We start from the raw sequence: 22,480 nt of genomic DNA, 5'->3' as shown, positions 1-22,480 counted from the left end.
ACCCCGTCGGAGCCCGGCTGTGCCTGCCCGTTGACGCCGAGCGCGCGGAAGGGCGAGTGTGTGGACAGCCTCTTCTCCCACTCGCTGGGCCGCGGCTCGGGCACGGACTCCATGAAGTTCCGCTTCAGCTCGCTGATGCTGGCGTGGTGACGCATGATCTCGTCCTGCGTCTTGTCCAGGTCCTGCCGAGGGGCAGGGCGGGCCGGGGCCGGGGGCACAGTTCGGGACAGGACAGGTCAGAGAGAAGAGAAGAAGGAGGGACAGGAGGGGAGGAGGACAGGACAGGACAGAGAGAGAAGGAGAAGAGACAGGAGGGGAAGAGGACAGGACAGGACAGAGAGAGAAGGAGAAGAGACAGGAGGGGAAGAGGACAGGACAGAGAGAGAAGGAGGAGAGACAGGAGGAGAGGAGGACAGGACAGGACAAAGAGAGAAGGAGAAGAGACAGGAGGGGAAGAGGACAGGACAGAGAGAGAAGGAGGAGAGGAGGACAGGACAAGGCAGGACAGATTCAGGAAAGGAGAACAGGACAGAGAGAAGAGAAGAAGGGGAGACAGGTGGGGAAGAGGACGAAACATCGGGACAAGTTGGACAGGTTCAGGAAAAGAGAAAAAAGATGGAACAGAATGGCAGAGGCAGGTTTCACAGATGTCAGGACAGAGAGAGGAAGGGGAGGAGTTGTGACAAACAAAGAGAAAAAATGACAAGGAAGTTTAATGCCACAGGCCATAAGACACTGTAATACATACACTGGGCAGCACTGCAGCAACCTTGAATTCCCTTTCCCTTCAAAACCGATGAGGACTGTGTGCAACAGTCTTAAGGCTAAAACAAATGATGAGACTGACCTTTCAAAACAACATCAAAATGTGCGGCACGAGATCTAAAGGGTCTTGGCTTAAATCCCATGCTCCTTTAAAACTACATTAACTTTTTTAGACCAAGGATGGCTCAAGGCACTTTAAAAGATTATGCACATCACTAAACATGTTTCAATGCTCTTCCACTTTCAACCTTTTACTGTGGATTCTGCTGCTAGAAAACACATTTTTCATCTCCTAGACTATCTGCCTGCACAATTATCATTAGGATTTGATTAACGTGACAGGAATTTATGAATTTTAGGAATTTCACTTAAACAAGGTGTTTACACATAGCTTTAAGATTCTCTTCAGTTTTTTAAGAGAATTCTGTAGCATAACATTTAAAATAAATAACAGTCTTGATTATACTTGAGCTGGGATTCTCAGAGGAAATTAAATGTAACCATAAACATTTTTGAATAAAAAGGGATATTTCAACAAACATAACTCTTGTAAACAAAGCAGGACTTATATTGCATACTAACACTAGTAAAATGGTCACCTTTTATCTCTTTTTTAATTAATTTACATACAGAATCAGAGTTCTTAACATTTGAAATATTACTGAATATTCTTGAGATTCTGTCTTGCAATGTCAAGTCTGACAGGTTTCTTAATCTGGAGTGAAATACAAGATTCACAACAGCCTGTGAAAGTACTCCCATTAGTTGGTACCGCTAGTGCTAACACTTCTTTAAAAAAGAGAGATGAAAATCCAACTGATCACTGTGAACGCACAGCAGATCTCGACTTATATCTGGTGTGAACATTATGACTAAAAAAAAAGACAGCACTGACAGAAATGGATTAAAAATGGATATTCTATCAAAGCTGCAGGGATTCCAGACCATGTGCGCCATCCTGTAAAGGTGACTTCTGTCCCAATAACTCTGCATGGGAAATGCACCATGTGAATCAGAAAGCTGAGGACTGAGACTGAGCTCCTGCCATTCTCAGTCTGTGATAACCTGCAATCTAATCCACACTGACATACAAATAATTGTTTTCATGGGTCACGATCAAGCTCTTGCTCTCAAGTTATCTGTACAGGTTATCCGACTGATAGTGGCCATTACTGTGTCCACAATCACATGGGCAATGTGGAGCTGATGCTCTCTTGCCTATGACAGAAATTTCCCTGCACATCCCCAGTTGTCTTTTAGGATCTAATGGCTTTGTGGCATCACAGGCTTAACCTGGACACTGACTCACTGTCCTACATACCTTCAGCTATCATCAGTAGGTTTTTTTTAACAGTTGGGACCATTTTATTAGTGTTTCACCAGCTGTGCATTGAAGCAGAAAACAGAAACTCTCCTGTATAGTTGATGTGAGGTCTTTAGGAGGAGCTTGGATACTGGATACATGTGGGCCTGCATTAGAGAGATATTGCTCACCAGCAACAGCCATACATTTCTAATGGCTACCGTGGCTTGTAACACCAATATAAAGTAGCCCCATAGCTGGGAATTTGACATTGCACTTATCTCACCGATGGAGACCTCAAACCTTCTGTGCAACAGGAGTCTTGGGTTCTAATCTAGCAAAAGCGCTGGCACGCGCAACAGTGACTTAAGAAGGAAAAGACATAGTAACAAGAGAGCAAGCAGGTAGTTTTCTAAGTCGGCGGTCGACGGATGTGACGTGATGTGATGGAGAGGCTCTGATTGGTGGCCAACGGTCATGTGATGGGAGTGGGCCGAGGCTCTGTGATGGCTGCAGCAGCTGTATCGTCAGCACTGGACAATTCATGAGCCGATGCAGAAATATATGACTGGGAGAATCGCTTTAGCACAACAGCGTCCTTAAGAGAGCTACCCTGTCGAAGTGCTTTTTCTCTTGAAGCCTCTGAGGGGAAGAATCTCGTTTTATCAAAGCGCCACCTGGATTTTGCTATCTGACCCTACTGTATGTCTGAAACCTCCTCTGTCTCCTCCCTGGCCCGTTTCATTCCCCTGGGTATCGCTGTGTAATGCATGGGTTGTGATGCCAAGAATGTTTTTTTTTCCCCCAAGTGTAATTACATTAAAAACTTCTTCTTTGCAATCAAACCAATTTGGCTCACGTTCAAGTTTCCTAAGTGAATTGGAGGCCAACTGTTTGCCAAGAAGGCCGAGACCATCAAACCTGAGGGTTCACGCTGTCCTCTGAACAAACAGAGCCATGCAAAGCATGCTAAAAGGTCCAGTTCGGAGCAGGATCCAATCTGTTTCTGCACCTTGGTTCAAAATCAGTACACAGAGCAACAGTTTGTCATTGTTGTCATCGCTGATGACAGGCAGTTCCATTAATCTTCGGACAAGACAGAAACAGTAAGGAAAGGAGTCCAAGGGGACACAGTTCTGGAAGAGAAGGTGAAGGTAGGGAAGTTTTTTTTTGGGGGGGGGGCGGTGTGAAAGCTGTTGTCAAGTGATTTAGAAAAATCAGTAATTGGTTCAGTTCCATTTAAGAAATGACTGAGTGCAAGCCAGTGCCAGATAATGCAGGTTGAATTGAAAACAACTTTTTTTTTACATAAAAATATAAGATGCAGCAGCTAATTCTCAAAAGCCTTTGGATCAAATTCAAGTCAGTGCTCTTGAATCCAGGTTAGGGGAAAACCTTTTTGCCCAATCCCACATTTCACTGTAGAGGTGCTTTTACAAGGCGCTAAGACCCCAATCATATATTTTGCAACAAGCAGTTAAAAGTGAACTAGGCGAATCTAACGGGACTTCAAGGCTAGAATTTAAAATGAAGAAGAAAAATGAAAAAGGCGAAAGCTTAAAAGGGTAATGCAAAGCTAAAATGTGCGCATGAAATAAAAAAAAAATGCTGAAAAGCAATGTTTGTGAAAAAAAGCCTGTTGAACATCAGGTCATGCAGTGCATGCAACAGCAAAAACCAGCCGCGGAGCAAAAACAAACAAAAACTTCTTGTGACAAGCAGCTTCAGAGTTCATACCAACCTCCAACATTAAATTGCTATGTCTGATATATATAGTTTCACCCTCAATTTTCTTTGCTCTTTTCTGTGAAAAATGAAGAAAAAAGGGGGAAAGAAAAGAAAAAAAAAAGCACATTTGTTTTTGAATGTTGTTCTTGTGGCACTGATAAAAAGGCTGCAACTGAAATGGCAGTTAATGCCATAACAATGACCAGAATAACGATGGCAACAGCAACAAAACAAAACCAAATGCGACTTCAGCGGAGCCATGGGAGGTGTGTGAGAGCAGACCGCGCATCCGCAAGGTCACATGCCGAGAGCCGCGGTCGCTCTCGTGAGGGGCTGGTGGAGGTGTTTCGGGGTCAGGGGTCAGGGGTCAGGGGGTAGACAGGGTTTGGCAAGACTGGTGATCACGAGCAGTGAGGAGTGGAATGGCCCAAGTTAAAAGAGACAGCACGCTGTTGTTTCCACAGACATGACAGAGCTCTTGGAAAAATCTGTCGTTGTCTAGCCTGCAGAGTAAACGACAAATGCAGCAAAGCAAAACTCTCTTAAGGGTGTTTTCACAAAAGTGCATCTATAATCAAATGTGCTTTAATGTCTCAGTCCATTTCAGGACGAAGATCTGATTTTTGCAAACTAAATTGAAGAAATGTGTGTTTTTGTCTTAAAGCTGAGGACAGATCTGAACGCACTTACTTCTAGCACTCAAAAGACAAATCCCAAATGAAGGGATACTCTGTAGTAGAAACAGTGGTAGAGCACAGAAATATATTCTGCGGTTATTGAAAAGGTCTCTTCATCTGTTAATGATCACGTTGGGATCATTTATATTCCTTCCATTCAATAACCACTTTATCCAATGCAGGGCTGTGGGGGAGCCGGAGCCTATCCCAGCAAGCAATGGGCACAAGGCAGGATTCACCCTAGCAGGGACGCCTGTCCATTGCAGGGCGCACAGACAACCAAGAGCCAATTTTCCGAGAAGCCAATTATCTACTAGTAAGTCTTTGGACTGTGGGAGGAAGCCAGAGCACCTGAAGGAAGCCCATGCAAACACAGAGAAAATCCACGCCGACACCACCCTGGGCCTGGAACAAAACTCAGGGCCCCAGCACTGCGAGGCAGCAATGCTAATCACTGTGCCACCTCAATTTACATGACCAATTCAAACAGTTAACACTGCTGTTTTTAAACAAAAACATGGCAGCTTTGCGTCTTGAGGTTTCAAAGTCCCTTCATTCATCTCTTAGTCCTGCAGCTGATGTAGGAATCCGCCCGGATGAAAACACAGCCGGGTTCAGGTCGGTAGGGGAGGCACGGACTTGCCAACGGACACAGGCTGAATGCTTCTTGAGGAGCACATCCACGAATGACCACATGTCCGAGACCCAGAAACCATTTCGCTACACTAGGCTGTTTTGTCTCTTTACATTCAGCTGAAAAATTCAGCCTGATATTTGAACTCATATTTTGAATAATGCAGGAGGAGGGCAAAGAGTACAAACGGGAAAAACTACTAAGGGCCCCGCGTGTGTCTAATAATTGTAAAAAGGGCAAAAGCGCCTTGAAAACGAGAAGTGGACCGGGCACGGCATTCACAAACTATTTCAGGCAGCACAGAGATACACAGCTGGTCTTCCTTGTGCTCAGCAGGTTTCAGAACTCCCAGATGGAGAACTATCTTGGGGGAGTGTCAAAAGGAAACCCCTGTGGCTAGCCAGAAGGTAGGGCAACCCTCTTTCTGCAAGGACAAGTCCTTTCGGTTGCAACTAGTCACTCTTGTCCGTGCCTTTTTCACTGGGTCAAACTAGTTGAAGTGACGTTTGGGATGATTTTTTAAATGAAAAATCAATATGCTGATAAAACTCTCTCATCTGTCTCTTGCTTCCACCATCAATCACCTCTGTAATGTCTGAAAGGATTGGGGGAGTTTGAAGTTGACGCTGTCTGCATGCAGTCAACAAATTGACCCAGTTCCTTATTTCACTCGCAGTCACGCCTCCTAGCAGACCGAGAGGCTGACTCTCTTTCTGCGGGTGCACGTACGCGCCGAAAGATCCCAAACACAACCTGCAAAACCACAAAGCAAGCAGGTTCGAAATGACCCATGCAGCACATAACACACTGAACACTCAGCACACAAGACCATCCTGGTCTGGTGAGTTTCTCTGCCCTGAGCCTGGAGTCTGACAGACAGGGCAGCACAGAACAGGTCAGTTCTCTGCTGTCTCTGTACATCCTGCTGACAGAAGCTCATGGCCCAGGGAACAGGAGCATTTTCTCAGAGGTCTAATGAAAAGCAGCTCACAGTCTCTTTTAAGCAAAACGATGGGGGGGTAGGGAGGCAGGGTTGGGGGTGAAGACTACCGCTAGGGGGATGCGTGGGGGGGGGGGGTGGAGGTTTGGGAGAATGGTTGTGATCTAACCTTCCGCATTCGCACCAGCTCCTCGTCCGCCACCGGAGGGCGCTGTTTCCCCGCAGAGGGAAAGAAAGGCAGGTAGGTTAGTACCGCTCTGCTCTCTTTAACGGGTGTATAGAAATGTCGATTGGCTTTTAATCTCTTTTCTCGGGCTCTGGACACAAACCTGAGCTTTCTCGCCATTACTGGCGGTGACTGCTGGGCCTTCTCTCCTCTCCCTCCCCACCTGTATCAGCACAGAAACAGGTCAGACGCTCGGGGGAGGTGGGGCCTATTGCTGCTCCAGCTACCGCAGCGTGACTTACCTGGTGGGCACTGCATGGGCGCGGCAGCAGTGAAACAGCCATCGCGCAGCTCTACATGGACAACAGACCCTACTCCAGGAGAAGCATTTCTAATCACTCATTAACAAACCTTAAAACGGAGTAAACGTCACTCCGTAGGACCCACTTTAGAGACTTCAGAACATCCTTTCAAAGATATACTTGCAATGACAGATAACTCAATCAAGGAACATACGTACTCCTTCACATTTAACTGCTTTTCTATAATTTTGGATCAAAAAAATAAATCGAACAGGTTCATTTCTGACACACACTCACATTACATAACGGGGCTTGTTTAGAGCGATATGCATATGCATTTATTGGATTTCCAATCAGTACAGTCTTGAATGAAAAATCTAGAATGTAAATCGGAATCAGTATCAGAAATACTGGAACAGCAAAGTGAATTTAACCCTTTACAAGCAACGCAGAAAGATGCAAACGTTGCTCATACCTTTGATTCTACCAGGTTCTAAGGCTGTTCAGTTCTATAATCTATTGTTTGATTCTACATGCAAATTCGATTGCATCAATCTTTCAACATCCTTCCAGCACGCATCACATCATCTACTGCACATCATTGTCCACTAATGGAATGGGAAAGGAAACAGAACAAGCCCTTCTACTTGAATTCGGTTGAACTCGCTCAGATTCGTACTTCAGAAATTGCATCCTAAAGCCTTTCCCCACCTAATTCCCCCAACCCACCCATCTCCACACATGGTAACTGGGCTAACAAACGTAGGCACTGTGCATCGCTGCAAAGAAATCTAGCAACCGCCTTGTTGATTAGCTATTACACTGTAACAGATTACCTCTACTATAAAATGCGATACTGTGAAATGCACAACAGCTTGTCTTCCACTGTAATTCACTGTAATGCATGGTACCATTATTACTGCACTGCTGTTCAATGAACTACCATTATGGCACTGCAGTACCTGTGGCTACGCTGTATTCCACTGCATTAGACAGCACTTTCAAAGGGAGTACTCTGCACGGTATGGATGGCGGTGTGCTGTAATCTGACATTCCCTGTCCCTCCATGGCCGATCAGAGCTGTACCTTGACTTCCTGTGTGGGCTCCGGTCTGGAGGGCTCGGAGGCCGGGGCCTCGGACTTCACCTCCGCCGTCCTCTGCTCCTCCTTGGGAGGCTGGGGCGCGGCAGGGGGAAGCTCCCGCTGGTCAGCTGGGGGGGCGGCCGAGGCAGGAGCCGGCAGGCTGGGCTCCCCTCCCCGGTGCACAGGGGAGATGACCGGGGCACTGACCGGGCGCGTGCTCTTATCAGGGGTTGGCACCACCGCTGTTGGGGGAGAAAGGAGGGGGAGGGGGGGGGGGACCAGAGATTAAAACTGCCCAACTGTACTAACAGGGCAACAAGAGAGATTACCCTCCGAGCCGGAACCCCGTGTCCCTGTTTTGAGCCACTCTGCCTGACGCACAAAGTCCTGCCACATTAAAACCAACAGTCCAAAAAAAAAAGGATCAACCAGCTTTACCACAACACTTCTAATCCATGTCAGAAATACCACAGCAGCCCTGTGAGGCAGCTTGGCTCAGGCCTGGGCTGCTGCTGTGTTGGTGTCTGCTCCGTTCTATGCTCAGTGTTATCTCCTGTACACATTACCTTTAGGTCAAAGCTGCTCCTTTAAAACAAAATTCGACAACGCTTTGCGCCCGTCTAACTCAAGCATCATACAGCACCACCATATTATATGTAGTCAACAATGAGGGGCGAACATTTTGAAATTGTTTTAATTTGCTCATTGATTAACATGGCATCTTTTTCTGTGCAGTCTACAGGCCTTTCACTGTATAACACCCATCACACACATAGCTGTTTTAACCCTGTATCGCACACTGTAAAATATATGGTCAGTACATGGACAACATGAATAACCCCAACAATGTTTTTTTTTGTGCAACACAGATCCTTTTAAGAAATTCAGAAAAATTGTTTTTTCTTCTCCACCATATTGGCGGAATGCATACAACAGAGGGTTAATTATAAACTCCGGAAAGAAGAAAACAAACCTACTGGCATCCAAGCGACAAATCGACATCTACTGTGGTTAAGAGCGTTAACGAGCAATGATACCAACAACAAAAATGAAGATTGCACCGATACGGGTGTGCAGCACACACAGAAAGAGACAGAAGACAGACACCGCACCACCCTCTAGGCGAGCGGAGCACAGAGGAGTCCAAAAGCACGTTCTGACGGGTTGCAGCGAAGGGAGCTGTGGTGCAACAGGAGTTGATGGGCAGCAGGTGGCAGCACCACACGGGCGGCGCTGGGTGGGTGGGTGTGTGTGTGTGGGAGGGGGTACCTGGGGAACTGGGGGTGGTGTCCAGCAGCACAAACCAGTCATCCTGCCACTCTCGCTCTGATGCGGCCGTGGGACGAGGCTGGGCAACACTGCCCCCCGCTGGAGAGAGTGGGAACACGTCAGAACGAGTGACCCACCAGGTCACGGCTGCTGGGCTGGAGAGGAGGGCAGCTCGCGTCTCGTGAGAGACGACACTTTGCTCTCTTTAAGCAGCAAACAGTCCTTGGGCACAGGCCACATGCCAGCACTTCTACACCTGCCTGCACAGGCTGGGGTCGTAGCTAACGCAGCTCTTCTGCAGAAACAAACGGGCACCAGCGGAGATGCAGAAGCGGCCTCCAGGCTGCAAGAGTCCACAAGCTCGAAGGAGCAAACGTCTCGAGAGGTAAACGCACAGCAAAGCTAATGGAACTTGTCTTCTGTCTTGTTCGGCGACACCGCCGATACCGTCTTTAAAAAGCAGGTGGAAGCCGCCGCACAGCATGTGGAAGGTTTTTGTTAAAAAGGAATGCCGAGTTCGGTCTCAAAAGCAGAAGCGGTTTGGAACTGCGGCCCCAGTGCGCGCTGGGATGGCTGTGCTCTGCGAAGCTGCAGGAGCAGGGGGTACCTGGGGGCTCAGGCGTGTGCTGGGAAGCTGCGCGGTCCAGCAACACAAACCAGTCGTCTTCCTTCTCCTCCTGATCCACCGCTGGCTTCGGCGGTGCTGGGGTAGCTTCTCCGGCGGCTGGAGAGACGGGGACACGTTAAAGCAGCGCGCGCTTCAGCCTGGATCCTCCGAGACTCTTGTTCACGCTCTCAAACCCCAGTGCGTCCGTCTCGGCCTGCACCTGTCCTGCTGTCACTATGGCAGTGTCCAGCAGGTGGCAGCACAGCCAGTCTGTGATTCTATGCTGTGTGTGGCGGACAACGAGGAAGCCCCAAAAAAGCTCAACTTTCACTTTTTCCATTAACCTGTGTTATATTTCTGGCATCCTACCCAAGAAAACACATTCTTTGAAAACATTATTATTCCAGCAGAGTTGGTTAAGAAGTTTCTTAGCGTCTGTGGCATTGTTGCACGCTCTTCTCGAAACGCAAGAGCTGGATGAAACGCAGGACCTTTCGAGAGGCGTTTTAGGACAAACTGGGCTTCTTCTTGTTTGAGTGGCAGGCTGGGTGTTCTGTGCGAGAGGGCAGGAGGTGTGGAGAGGAGATGCTAGCCAATCCTCCTGCCCTCGCTGTGCTGTTGGCTTCAGCGCCGTCTCCTGGCCGCGGCGGAGATGGGGGACACGTTACAACAGCAGGCTGATGGCTAGGAGGGTTGTGTACAGGCTACTCCCTGTACTCACCGCACTACAGCAGCTTGAAGGAGAGAACGTCTTGCGAGGTACAGTAAATGCACAGTATAGCTAATGCAACTTGTCTTTTACCCTCTTCAGCAACACTGCTGATATTGATGTAGCACAATCCGGCTACATCGCAGGGCTGTGAAGCACGAGCTCCCTACTGAAGACCCATAGCAGACGCTGTGCAATCTCACACAGCCTCACGACGCCAAATGCGAGAGAAATGGGAGACAAGTATTTAAAAACCCATGTCAGAAAAGCCTTACTCCCTTTCACGCTGTTCTTTCTGCTTCCAGAGGCCCAAACACACTATCCAGTTGGGGTTTCTAATATTCTGGCCAGGGAGTTTATGACAAGGAGTATGTTCATGCTGGAAGTGCCTTAAAGGCCCCCCCCCAAACCCAAGCCATCTGCAGCAGTCACATGGTGAACAGTGCTACGTCAGGAACCCAGCCTCGAGTCCGGCTTTAAACGAAGACAAACGTGGTGACGCAGACAGGCGAGCGAGAGAGAACGGAGCCGAGCTGTGATCACCAGCTCCACAGAAAGCGCAGTGACGCTGACCACGAGGCCTGTGGGAGCGGTCAGGCAGGAGCAGGACAGAGCTGGGCTGGGTGTGGGGGACTGGGAGAGCATCACACAACCTGCAATGGACTCTTTTACCATCGAGCCTACTGCCGGTCCCCCCCAAGACAAACTGGGGGTCCCCTCTGCAGAGAGTGCTCCATCTCAGATGGGAAAGGAAGCCAAAGATAAAGCACACTCTCAACTCTCAAAGGGCAACGAAAACCACACCTTTCCTCAGAAAGTGCCAGATGAATGCCATAGTAATGCTAACGATAGAAGTTTTCATTATGCTTGCCACTTACGACAATTATAAAAGCCTCTTTTTGCATAAGAGATCCATCTACTAAAATTCTCCTTTCTGAACACTCCAGACCTAGGAGTAGAATACATCTCGGTCATCTGGGGTCTGTTCTTTATTAGACTGTATAAAAGCAGATTTGCTTCCTCATCTATTTCTTGGCCAGAGAGAGCACATTTTACATTTCACATAACCCCATCCAGAGCCTGCGGCAGATCCGTCAGTCAGCAGAGTGCAGAGGGGAGAAAGGAGCTGGACAAGTGGTCAGTTCAGGTCGGCAACGGGATAGCCTCAGGTGTGTTCAGCCATCCAGCTCAACAGACATCTCACTGGGCTGCAACACATTTTCAGCCTCAACTTCAAGGAAACAATACCATTGGAAGCCGCACTCATTAAGTTCCAAAAGCTGACAAGCACACTGTAGGCATTTCAAAAGCTTTTGCACACATTCTGCTAAGAACTCTGCTCTTCTGCTGAGCCTCCCTGTAGCTCTTACCCAACACGCTCGTGAGGATTTGAGCCTAACAAATGAAGCAATTATTCTGAGCCTCAGGAGCCCTTCTGTGTACCTGACCTTCTGTGTACCACATAGCACACAGACACATCTGGCATGGCACAGAGGAACTCAGCCCAGCTCCCCGACACCACCTTAGACCAGCCAGGAGCTCAGAGTGCTGCACACTGCACACACCATCCGGAGCTCAGATGAAAAAATCTTTAGTGAGAGAGGTGGCAGTGATAAATGAGCTTACAAACCAACGTGGAGCTGGGAGTTACATCTACCACAGCTGAGCAGCACCACAACAGCACTGGTTTCACGAGAGCTCTCAACACTAGTCATTACCTCTGACGAGAACTTATTCAACGGCAAAATACATGGCTCTGGTGCAACATGCCCTTCGGTTTTTCAGGGAGGATAGAGAAGCAAAGCTGTAGGCAAGGAAATTAACAAAATCCTTTTCAGTTACAGCTGTCAAGACGCCTGTGAGCATTACAGAAGTGGTTTAACTCAGACTGGTGCCAGCAGCAGAATGGCAAGCGTAGGAGACAGTGCTGGCCACACCCGGCCAGGTGGGAGTTGAGGAGAGGGGCTGTGGATAGCTGTGCAGTGGCCAGTGGTGGGATTGCAACACAAGCGAGAGGAAGCGGGAGGAGGAGTGGGAGGGACAGTCTGTACTCTGCAAAGCAGGAGAGAGTACCTGAGGGCTCGGGATTGAGCTGTGATTGGTTAGGATCCATCAGAACAAACCAATCATCTTCCTCCTTCCGCTCTTCTACTGGATTCAGCTCCGCATGAGGAGACTTACCTCCAGCTGGAGAGATGGGAACACATTAGCATAGGAGGCACAATGGGAGGTGTGGTCGTAACAGGCTTACCAATGAGACACAGAATGCACTGCTCCTAGATTGTCTGTCCAACTCCAGGAAGCCAACAAATATTTGGGAATTTAGGGTGGACATCAAGGATCCGGGATGCGGCACAAGATGAACTGGTGACTGCAGGCTGTTTTGGGTTACGAGTCAGACCGCGGTTTTGTACCTCTCAGAGATGGATCTTGCTGAAAAGGCTTCTCTGTGCATGTTCTACGGGCATCTCTGTTAGAAACCAAGAGCTCACAGCTCCAAGCAGATCCATCATGCTTCACACACACATATACAGGTCACTGACTTTCTTCCACTGCTTCGATAAAGTGGATGTGGAGCCCTAGTGGGCCCCTCGAAATGCTCCTAACATCTCGTGGCTTTTGTGTGGGATGCAGAGGTAAACAAGGGAGTTGGAAGTGAGAACACACAGGCAAAAATAAACAAGGCAGATGCGCAATCAAACCTCTGCTTGAAAATGGCGAAAATAATGACATATATACATCTATCACTCTATCACCAAACCTGGTTGAGCCATTCACTGCTAACCTCGCTTTCTTGAAGTTCGGTTTATGCATTTTCTAGTATGTATTATAATCTCCTCTCTTAACGCAGACCAAAACCCTTTCAGTAACGTCTCGAGCTGTCTTGGCACTAGAGGCAGAGGAGATGTTATGTTGCGGCCTTGTGAGACAGGGCATCAGCACTTAAGAACGCTGATGCTCCAGCATCCTCTCCCTCAGGGAGCCAGGAGGGCGGGTCACGCCAGCCCGTCAGTCCGCACCCACCTCCGTCCAGGCTCCGAGACGCCCGCTTGCTGGCCGTGCGCTGGAACTGCGGGGCCGGTCTGTCGATCATGGAGCTGGCCTGGCGCGTCTGGGCCTGCGTCCGCCCACTGTAGCGGAACTTGGAGCCCAGGGCCAGGAATCTCCGTGGAGTGGTGGCTTCTGTGGAGGTGAGCCTGTGAACCACAGACAGCACGTCAATCAAGCCCTTTCATTTTCCAATGCCAATCTTGTGAGCAGTAATCACCTCTACTGTAAGTGCTTGGCATTAACCATCTGTTTTCATGCTTTTTCCCCACATTACTTTGAAATGGAAGAGCCAAAGATGCCCATCCCTGGTCCATGTTTATTTGGGCATATTTGGCTTTTAAATTTCTTTCACGTGCCAATATTTTTTTCAACAGCAAAGTCATTAAAGCATTTGACGGTTAATTACTACTGGAATACTTTTGGTGTATCATAGCTCTACAAAGGCAAGAACGCCCAGCTCCTGCCCCCGGACAACACAGGAGACAGCCACTGCCCTCTAGTGACTGCAATGTGTCAGGTCTCACCTGAAGAAGGTGTGGTGCTCCACACAGACCTTCCACAGCTTCTTGGCAGCTCTGTAGTTTGGCAGCTTGAATCCAATGGTGCTCTCGTACTGCTCTTGCTGCGACACAAGACACAGATGGAAAGAACACACAACAGGAGTTGCCTGCTTCTTCATTGTCAACCATAAAAGGACACGTATCTCGACCATGCTAACATTTGTACTTGTTTAAGGGCCACGGGAAACATAATTCAATTCTATTCCAAGTGGAAATAATAATGACAAAAACTACAGCTGGAGCACAAGAACATGTTTTGATTAAGGCACAGATTACCTGCTCGCGCCTGGGAATGAAATGTGGAATACAGTGATGGTCACAGGTCAGAACAAGAAACAAATAAGCCCCTCTGGCACCAAGCAGTTCCGGTGCTGGAACAAGGCCTGGGCTGGAGCAGAAAGACGCAGGCAGCAGGTGTGCCAGCAGACGCCCGACGGGTTCATACCTCTGAGGGGCGGATCTTGATGAAGAAGCTGCTGCGCTTGTAGGAGATCTTGAGGACCTTGGGCCAGGGGAACCTGTTGATCCGCAGCTTGTCCTTGTAGACCAGCAGGCCACTGGAGCACACCCCCAGCGTGATGTCCACACCCTCCAGATCCTGAACACAAGCACACAGGACAGCGGTGTGGAGAACTGGTTAGGCTTCTGGACTTGTAACCAGAGGGCTGCGAGTCCAAACTCCACCAGCTGCTGTACACAGAACAAGGTGCTTCACCTGAACAACTCCGGTAACACACTCAGCTGCATACATGGGTGCAAACGTCAGTCGCTTTGGACAGAAGCCTCAGCCAAATGAATTAGCGATGAATTAACACAGAAGCGCAGGACCTGCAGTTTGATGGCAAATCTGCCATTTTGTACACATCTGCCTGCATCTTCTTCTTTTTAAATAAGACGTACAGATAATGTCTTTTGAAAAGTGACCGCAGTCAAGATGCAACAGCTCTGCATTCTAATTTGCTCCACCATGTCTTTACACAGCTCTCACTGTTTTTTCACACGTTTCAATTTGAGGGCATCTCTTTTAGAAAGACGTGAGCACATGTCCAGTTTGGACTTATAGTCCAATATAGATATATATACCTACAGGAGAATCCTAAAGCCCTTGATATGAGGAGGATGTCATTCTGTGCCAGCAGCAGCAAACTTTCATTTTCCTCAATTATCATTTTATTGCATCACGTTATTTAAAAAGTAAACTGAGAAAACCTAACAGGTCAATCAGAGAATGCAGGGAAGCCTGTCGCCTGCCATACCTGTAGTTTCAAAGGATCGCCACTAGGTGGCACCTTCTGCCAACCTTTTGTCTAATCCTAGGCCTGATACAAACCAATTGACCTAATTTTGTGTATTAGATCTATGTCCTTCAGGACTTTTTTCTGGAGTTACAAGAACATAATTGTTCTGTTTCAGGGGAAAAAAAACAGATTCTGCCTATACAGAACAGGATCTAAAAGCTTTTCTCTAGAACTCAGAGTTACACTTTAATTAAGATTTATCTACCTGTATCTATGTATGTTTTTCTAACGAAGGGATAGAACACAAGCCTTGATGTTGTATTACTCATGGAACTGTCAAACACTGCTTGATTACAATTGGTTACTTCTAAACAAATCTGCTTTAAAAATGAATTCACAATCGAAGACGTATAGCTCCAAGGCTTATGACACCGAACCGGTTGTAAACAGTACTCTTTATACAAGTAGCTCAAGTGATCAATGAGGGCATGCTTCATAAAGGGTGAAAATAACCATCCATTATCCTGTCACTTATCTTCGACAGTGATATGGAAATCCCTGTGATGACACACATCAGAGCTACAAGGCAGGTCCTGAAAGGCTTAAAGTCTTAGCTTTGTGGCAATGTCTGCAAGGAAAAATCTCCTTCTGGCCCTTGAAATATTTACCATGCTGAGTTTGTCATAAATGTTCCTGACCTGCTTACATCTCAGTGTTTTACAATCTCTTGCCCCATCCAGTGTTTGTTTCCTGTGACATGCTGAATCAAGTTCTGTTTCCTTAGTGGACAGAAAAGGGTTTCCTGCAACTCACAATTGGCAACCCACTGAAGCTCAGCAGGTATGAGCCTGGTCAGTACCTGGATGGGAGACTCCTAGGAAAACTAAGGTTGCTACTGGAAGAGATGTTAGTGGGGCCAGTAGGGGGCGCTCACACTGCAGTCTATGTGGGTCCTCGCCAAATTTCCCATTGGCCAATGAAGCCAGTTCATAGGTGAGGATTATTAGGAGGCCACAATTGGTAAAACTGTGGCCTCCTAATAATCCTCACCTATGAACTGGCTTCATTACTCTGTTCTCCTCCCCACTGATAGCTGATGTGTGGTGAGCATTCTGGCGCACTATGGCTGCCGTCGCATCATCCAGGTGGATGCTGCACACATTGGTGGTGGTGGAGGGGAGTCCCCATTACCTGTAGAGTGCATTGAGTGGAGTGTCCAGAAAATCGCTATATAAGTGTAAGCAATTATTATTACTATTACCGAAGCAGACGATCTGCAGGCTAAATGAAAATGTTAGTGCTGTGGTCACGCTGCCTACCTGCCTGCCTTCTTGCCCAGGTTTTTAACAGGTGTAGTCTGCCACTTTTCATAAAACACCCCCCCTCTCCTCATCTCACCTTGGCCTGGTGCAGGTCCACACCATACATGGACAGCTTTTTGGCATTCTCCAGGAACATCATGTCTGCCTGGGCAGGACTCATGGACCTGCAGGTAGACAGAAACAGTGCTGTCGGTGATCGGGGCCAAGAACAACAGGTGGGACTGACCAGCAGGCAAAATTCTTAACAGAGGCAGAAACAGCACCATGCCCACCCGATCCGCATATTCCTTTTGTTCCAAGTGCTTTCTTCTTGCACATCCTCTCACATGTGTTCAAATGTTTTTTTTTTGCTGTCATTCCTGCTAAGATGGCTACTTGATTGGCTTCAGGACAATTGGAGGCTGAACAGTTCCCGCGAGAACTTCCTGAGGGAGAGGAAGTGACCCGGGGGAAGTGCATCAGTGTAACACCACCGTGCTTTGCTCAACAAGCAAAAAAGCGGCACAATGCGAAAGGGATTTGGTTTGATTTGGGCAGGTCTTTCAGAAGCTTGAAAATGAACCAACAAGTACTGTAAGTCACCATGGCAAACAACGCAGGCAGAAACATCAGCAGTGACGCACATCCTCCACGAAGAAGGTATGTGCAAAAACAGAAAGAGTAAAGAGCACAAAACGGCCTTTATTAAGAGGATGCACCACTGCTGCCACAACAACCCATGAGCTGCAGTCTAATTGATTACCTAAAAAAAAAAGGTGGTCCATCATTCGTCCACTACATAGCATAGGAGGGAGGGGAAGACCAGTTAACACAGAGAGGGGTCCTCTGGTTTGTTATAAATAGCTGCAGCACAGTATTAAGCTCTTCCAGGCATGCAGCTTGGGTACACTGCGTACTGATGGCCCTAATTAACTTTACATCAATTACCAGTGGTGCCTGGAAGAGGCTCTTGTGAACTTTTCCCCTTAATCTACTTACATTGCCTGAAAGGAGATGTGAAGCGGTTAAAGACACATATAAATATCTGAACTCTAGGCTGATACTCTCAGCAGTTGGTTCTCCCCAGTTAAGCTTGGTCACGGATCTACAACCTCATTAACACTGGCTCTGAAATACAACAACAGCTCATTTCATACCTGCCTTTATGTCATTATGTCATACCTGCCTGGGCAGGGGCACATGGAGGTGGATAGGTTCATCTTTAAAGATTGTGGAGAATAAATTGTATAAATATGGAAAAACTCATCATTTTAAATCAAAATTCTTTTCTTTTCTTTTTTTTATAGGCACAAAGCACATTCTCAGCCGGGACGTGATCTTTTGAATCCCTGGAGAACTCTCAGGGCAGCTACAGCTCTCAGCCTTAGACTGCAATGATTTCACTCTTACCCAGAGATGAAAACGCGCGTCTCCAAGACGTTTCTGGCAAAAACGTTACGAGCTGCTCCTCAGGGTTAACGCTTCAAATCTCCAGCTAACGTCTTGGCTAGTACCAAGCAGAAAATGCAGTACAGTTGAGGACAAATGTTTTCCTTCTAAGGCTGTATCCTTTTGCATGACCAGAACTGCAAATAAGCATTTTTGCCCCATCCCTTCAAAATTAGATTTATGGAGCATGTCAATTAAGCAGACAGTAGCACAGGCAACTCAGAACAGCAACACATTCCATAGACTTCCTCCGTGTACCAGAAGGAGGGTTACAGGTGTGTGTTCGTGGTCTGGCAGCGTCCCAGTTACCTGTATGTGCGGTGAAGCTCCATCACCTTCTCCTCCAGCTCCTTGGTCTGGTTGGGGGCGAGGCGCACCTCGCTGACGTAGTCGGCGCCGTGCAGCTCGGGGTCGTACTCGCCCAGCTCCGACTGCACGGTGTAGGAGCCCAGCAGCGCCAGGGTGACGAAGGAGCAGGGCAGCGTGCCGCTCAGGATGTCCTTCCGGAGCTGCAGGCACAGGTAGTACCTGCAAGGCGAGAGAGGGCCGAGTAAAGCTCCCCTCGAGCTCTCGTCCCGGATTGTTTTTTTTTTCCAAAACACAAGCACGGGCGCAGAACCAGTGGCAGTCAGAGGTTCATCCAAGGCACAGCTCTGTGCCTCTTAAACAAACTGACAGACGTCAGACACCTGCCACACACCCTGTCCCCAGTCGGGGAAGGAGAATGGGACTCTCCTTTCAGGCTTGAGGGCACGTTTCTGCTCAGCGGTGCAATACGGAGATCACAACAGCTCTGTGTGGACTACGTAGGCTTGGCCATTGAAAAAGCAAAGGGCCAGTCTGCCCAGATTCTGGATATCAGGGCAAACAAAGCAAGGTTTGATCACTGAGTGTTTGGACAAACCAGTATTTTTGGTTGCATCAGATCAGAATCTTCTCTCATGCCTAAAGAAGGAGACAGCAAGAGGAACTGCCGCAGGAGAAGGAGAAAGGAGTCTTTTTACCTGGTGATGTCTTCAGTCAGCTGGGCCGGGTCAGGGGGGTAGAACTTGACATTGAAAGTGAAGTCATAGGAAGTACCTGGAAAACCACAGAACCTTACTTCCACTGTGAACAGCAGCCCTCTTATTTCTGCACAAAGCCCTCAAACCACAAGCAAGCACTTACTGCTAAAGGGTAAAGGCACAGACCCACAGAGACATGTTTTGTCAAAATGGATTTGGCATGGAAAAGGTATCCCAGCAAGTTGTATTACTTGATCAACACTTCCAAGCTAGAGCAACAGATTACAATCTTTCCAGCCGTGCATGAATGCAATTTCAATACACCTGAAAACTAGGACCCACAGGTGAAGACTGTTCATGACTTCAGACACTGATCAAGCGTGTGAAATCTGCACTGCACAATCGTATTGTTCACAATCCTAATGCCTACGCACCTGAAGGCAAAAACATGCCACAGTAACTGCACTTAAAGCCTCAAGGTTTTTCGCAACCTAGAACCAAGAGAAATCTTATGACTAGATTAGATTAACTTTGTTGTCCACTAAATGTGGAAATTTGTCTTAGGTTTCTCCCAATACAGGTAATACAATTAATTAAAATACACAAAAGAAGCACAACGCATTAGACATAATAAGTGCACATTCACAGATAAAATCAAACTGATCATAATGCAACAGGAAATTCATGCTTCTTAAGTACAAGTGAAACGTTTACAAACTGTACTGAGATGCACCCTGCTCTTCCACCTGAACCTTTCATCCAGACTTTTTCAAGAATCTCTTCACAGCTAAAGGCTTAACAGGCCAGAGATCCAGGAAAATACCTCTATATAGTTGTTAACTGACTGAAAAACACTGTAAACCATGTTCCTTGCTGATAAAAGCTGCTAACTTAAGTGAGGAACAGTTAAGTTCTCCCAGGCTAAGAGTCTCCCAGGCTGCAGACTGACATATAGCACTTTTTGAAACACTTTTTGTATCCAAAGAGCATTAATGTGTGCACATTACAACATGCAAGGACCAAATTTGAGAAAATGTCCTCAAAAAAATCAAGTAACTCCTAATAAAGTCATCAGAAGCAAAATACTTTTTTATATAAACTGAAAGGGTATAATCTTTAAACATTCTCCAGTAGGTAAACTACGTTTCAGGTGTACATCCCATGTCGGGTTTCACGTTGGTGGAGGAGAGAACAGTGTGTAAAAACAGAACAAGCACAGAAATACGAGTGTTTGAGTGAAAGACTCACCCTGCACCTGCTTCCTGATCTCCTTGGTAACATCCATCCAGGTCTATGAGCACCAGAGAAGAAAAGTAGGATTTAAGACACAAGGCAGAGCACAGACCTGCATGCTCCACATATTTACAACGCTACAGTTGATGACACAAGGCACTGCCTCTCCTTTCTACAGCCAGCCTCACATAAAAAAAACATACGTGTAAAGATCCTTTCTAAATATTTAAAAAAATATATTACGAATAATCCAGATTGTCAGTTGTTTAACAGGCTTTTTCAGACCTTTTTAAGAAGAAGAAGAGTTATAAAGTGTTTCATTATTCTGACGGGGTTATTTCGCAATCTTGTTCCTAACATTAAGCAAAGCCTTCACATTTGGTGCCTTACATCTGGCTGTTTTATTACAACAAATGAAGTGCCATCTGCACACTAAACTCAATGGCCTGAATTATATTTTAGAGCCAAGTCAGATTCACCTGATTTCAAAAGAACACCTCCTCATTAGTTATTTGGAGCCAATAAGTCTATAGAGAACGAAACTGCATTTAAAACCGTATCCAGTACAGGGCCGTTGGGTCTCTGTTCAAAAAGGTTTAACACAGAAATTATCCATGGGTGCCTTTTCACTTTTAATAACAGTGTGATAGTTTCTTACATTGTTCTTAAATTTAAGCTTCTTTCCATATGTTTCATTACCGGCAATTCCTGATATCTGGAAAAGCTCAGTGTAGTAATTTTTAACTGCATAACTTTACATTTCGAATACATTTAAAGGCACTTCAGAGCCAGTCGGTATGAACAGCTGTGTCCCTGAGACAGAATCAGCGTACTGACTAAGCTCCGTTTAGATTTATGTGTATTCACTGAAAGAGCTGGAGCCATTGCAGGCTTTGAATGAGAGCCTTTAGGAGTCAATTCCTTCATGTTTGATTTGTTTGTCCAAACATTTTAAAAACCCATTAATCCCTGCAGATAGAGCTAGAGTGACACAGCAGACGTATTGTTAATGTGTTGCGTGGTCTGCAATCCTGCCTCCCAGAAAAACACTGGCCTCTGTGAGCCAAGGTGTTGCAAGTATGAACTAGTGAGTCTCAGAACACCTTTGCACACAGTGTTAAAGACAAATGACTCCAAGTGAGTGTTTCAATTATGCCAAAAATAATTAGCGTTTATTTTACTAATAAAACTGTCTACTGACACTTATGCAAGTGTGTAAGTCAGGGGATCCTATCCTGGACCTGTGGCCCATTCACATGCTGAACACTTGACTGACTTAATAATAAGATTAATTTTAACTGTCTATTTTAACTGTTTTCAGCTCTTTAACATGCTGGAGGTTGCATTTTAACTTTCAGGTTGGATAATAATCCAGAATTCTGAGTACAAAAACAACTTGCATATGCTCCAGATAAGCTGTCCAGTAGTTGATTTCTGAGAGTGAGGCTGTGAGTTTATCCTGGATTAGGCTCGAGCTGTGTCTCTCAGCCCTTCCTACCTTCTGTGTGGGAGTCTCCCAGATGGCCAGTCCATAGTAGTCCTTCTCCAGGAGGTTGAGGTGGTCACACACCTTGTTGAAAAGCTCCTGGCCCTTGGCATGTTTCTGAAAGCCAAGACAGAAACCTGTCAGACTCTCAGCTGCTGGAGCACAACTGTGTTAGCCTGAATAAAGCAGAGAGTACTTAATATTTCATCTACTCTCCTATTACAGTGGACAAGGAATTTCTCTGAAACAGGATGAAGTCTCCTAACTTATCCCTGTGTATAAATGAAAAGTACTGTGTATAACATGTAATTAAGATTAATTTAATATGCTATTCATCAATGGCTGATTACTTAACTATAAGCAAAGAAAACAGATGCCAAAGGTCTTAAGCCTGCTCATTTGTTTTGCAGGGAATAGAGGAGGTGCAACACTGAGCTGCAGTGAGAGTTAATTTAATAGGTCAGGAGAAGGCACTGCCTTTCTCAGTGCTCTGTAACAGGGCTACCCTCAAAGCTGGGCATATCAACAGCTACCTGTATATTAGAACCACAAGATGCTACTTCCTGCATCTCCCAGTGGAGCACAGAGCAGGCATGGGACCCCTCTCCCACTGACAGTGGAGCACAGAGCAGGCATGGCACCCCTCTCCCACTGACAGTGGAGCACAGAGCAGGCATGGGACCCCTCTCCCACTGACAGTGGAGCACAGAGCAGGCATGGCACCCCTCTCCCACTGACAGTGGAGCACAGAGCTGGCATGGCACTACACTCCCACTGACAGTGGAGCACAGAGCTGGTATGGCACCCCTCTCCCACTGACAGTGGAGCACAGAGCAGGCATGGCACCCCTCTCCCACTGACAGTGGAGCACAGAGCAGGCATGGCACCCCACTCCCACTGACAGTGGAGCACAGAGCAGGCATGGCACCCCTCTCCCACTGACAGTGGAGCACAGAGCAGGCATGGCACCCCTCT

General features: G+C 47.0%; 1 protein-coding gene across 13 annotated transcripts in view; it reads right to left on the bottom strand.

The window, feature by feature from the left end:
• LOC148649783 (protein 4.1-like) overlaps nucleotides 1–22,480 on the bottom strand; it is an 82,790-nt gene that overhangs the window by 19,114 nt on the left and 41,196 nt on the right. For 5 of the 13 annotated variants that reach the window (XM_088602924.1, XM_088602920.1, XM_088602923.1 and 2 more), the window contains exons 4-19: nucleotides 21,518–21,622; nucleotides 20,035–20,077; nucleotides 18,787–18,862; nucleotides 18,092–18,310; nucleotides 16,431–16,518; nucleotides 14,240–14,392; nucleotides 13,759–13,856; nucleotides 13,208–13,380; nucleotides 12,257–12,370; nucleotides 9,475–9,591; nucleotides 8,868–8,966; nucleotides 7,602–7,840; nucleotides 6,377–6,436; nucleotides 6,217–6,258; nucleotides 3,810–3,872; nucleotides 3–182 (exon numbers count right to left, since the gene is read on the bottom strand). In XM_088602924.1, the coding sequence (XP_088459050.1) occupies nucleotides 3–182; nucleotides 3,810–3,872; nucleotides 6,217–6,258; nucleotides 6,377–6,436; nucleotides 7,602–7,840; nucleotides 8,868–8,966; nucleotides 9,475–9,591; nucleotides 12,257–12,370; nucleotides 13,208–13,380; nucleotides 13,759–13,856; nucleotides 14,240–14,392; nucleotides 16,431–16,518; nucleotides 18,092–18,310; nucleotides 18,787–18,862; nucleotides 20,035–20,077; nucleotides 21,518–21,622 (1,869 nt within the window). The remainder of the gene's footprint in view (nucleotides 1–2; nucleotides 183–3,809; nucleotides 3,873–6,216; nucleotides 6,259–6,376; nucleotides 6,437–7,601; nucleotides 7,841–8,867; nucleotides 8,967–9,474; nucleotides 9,592–12,256; nucleotides 12,371–13,207; nucleotides 13,381–13,758; nucleotides 13,857–14,239; nucleotides 14,393–16,430; nucleotides 16,519–18,091; nucleotides 18,311–18,786; nucleotides 18,863–20,034; nucleotides 20,078–21,517; nucleotides 21,623–22,480) is intronic. The other 8 variants (XM_088602927.1, XM_088602929.1, XM_088602919.1 and 5 more) reach the window with 7 other exon arrangements.

This window comes from Lepisosteus platostomus, chromosome 13, assembly GCF_059453375.1.
Source record: "Lepisosteus platostomus isolate fLepPlt1 chromosome 13, fLepPlt1.hap1, whole genome shotgun sequence".
NCBI classification, from domain to species: Eukaryota; Metazoa; Chordata; class Actinopteri; order Semionotiformes; family Lepisosteidae; genus Lepisosteus; species Lepisosteus platostomus.
Note: the sequence above shows the minus strand (reverse complement) of the source record. Positions and strands in the feature narration are given on the sequence as shown.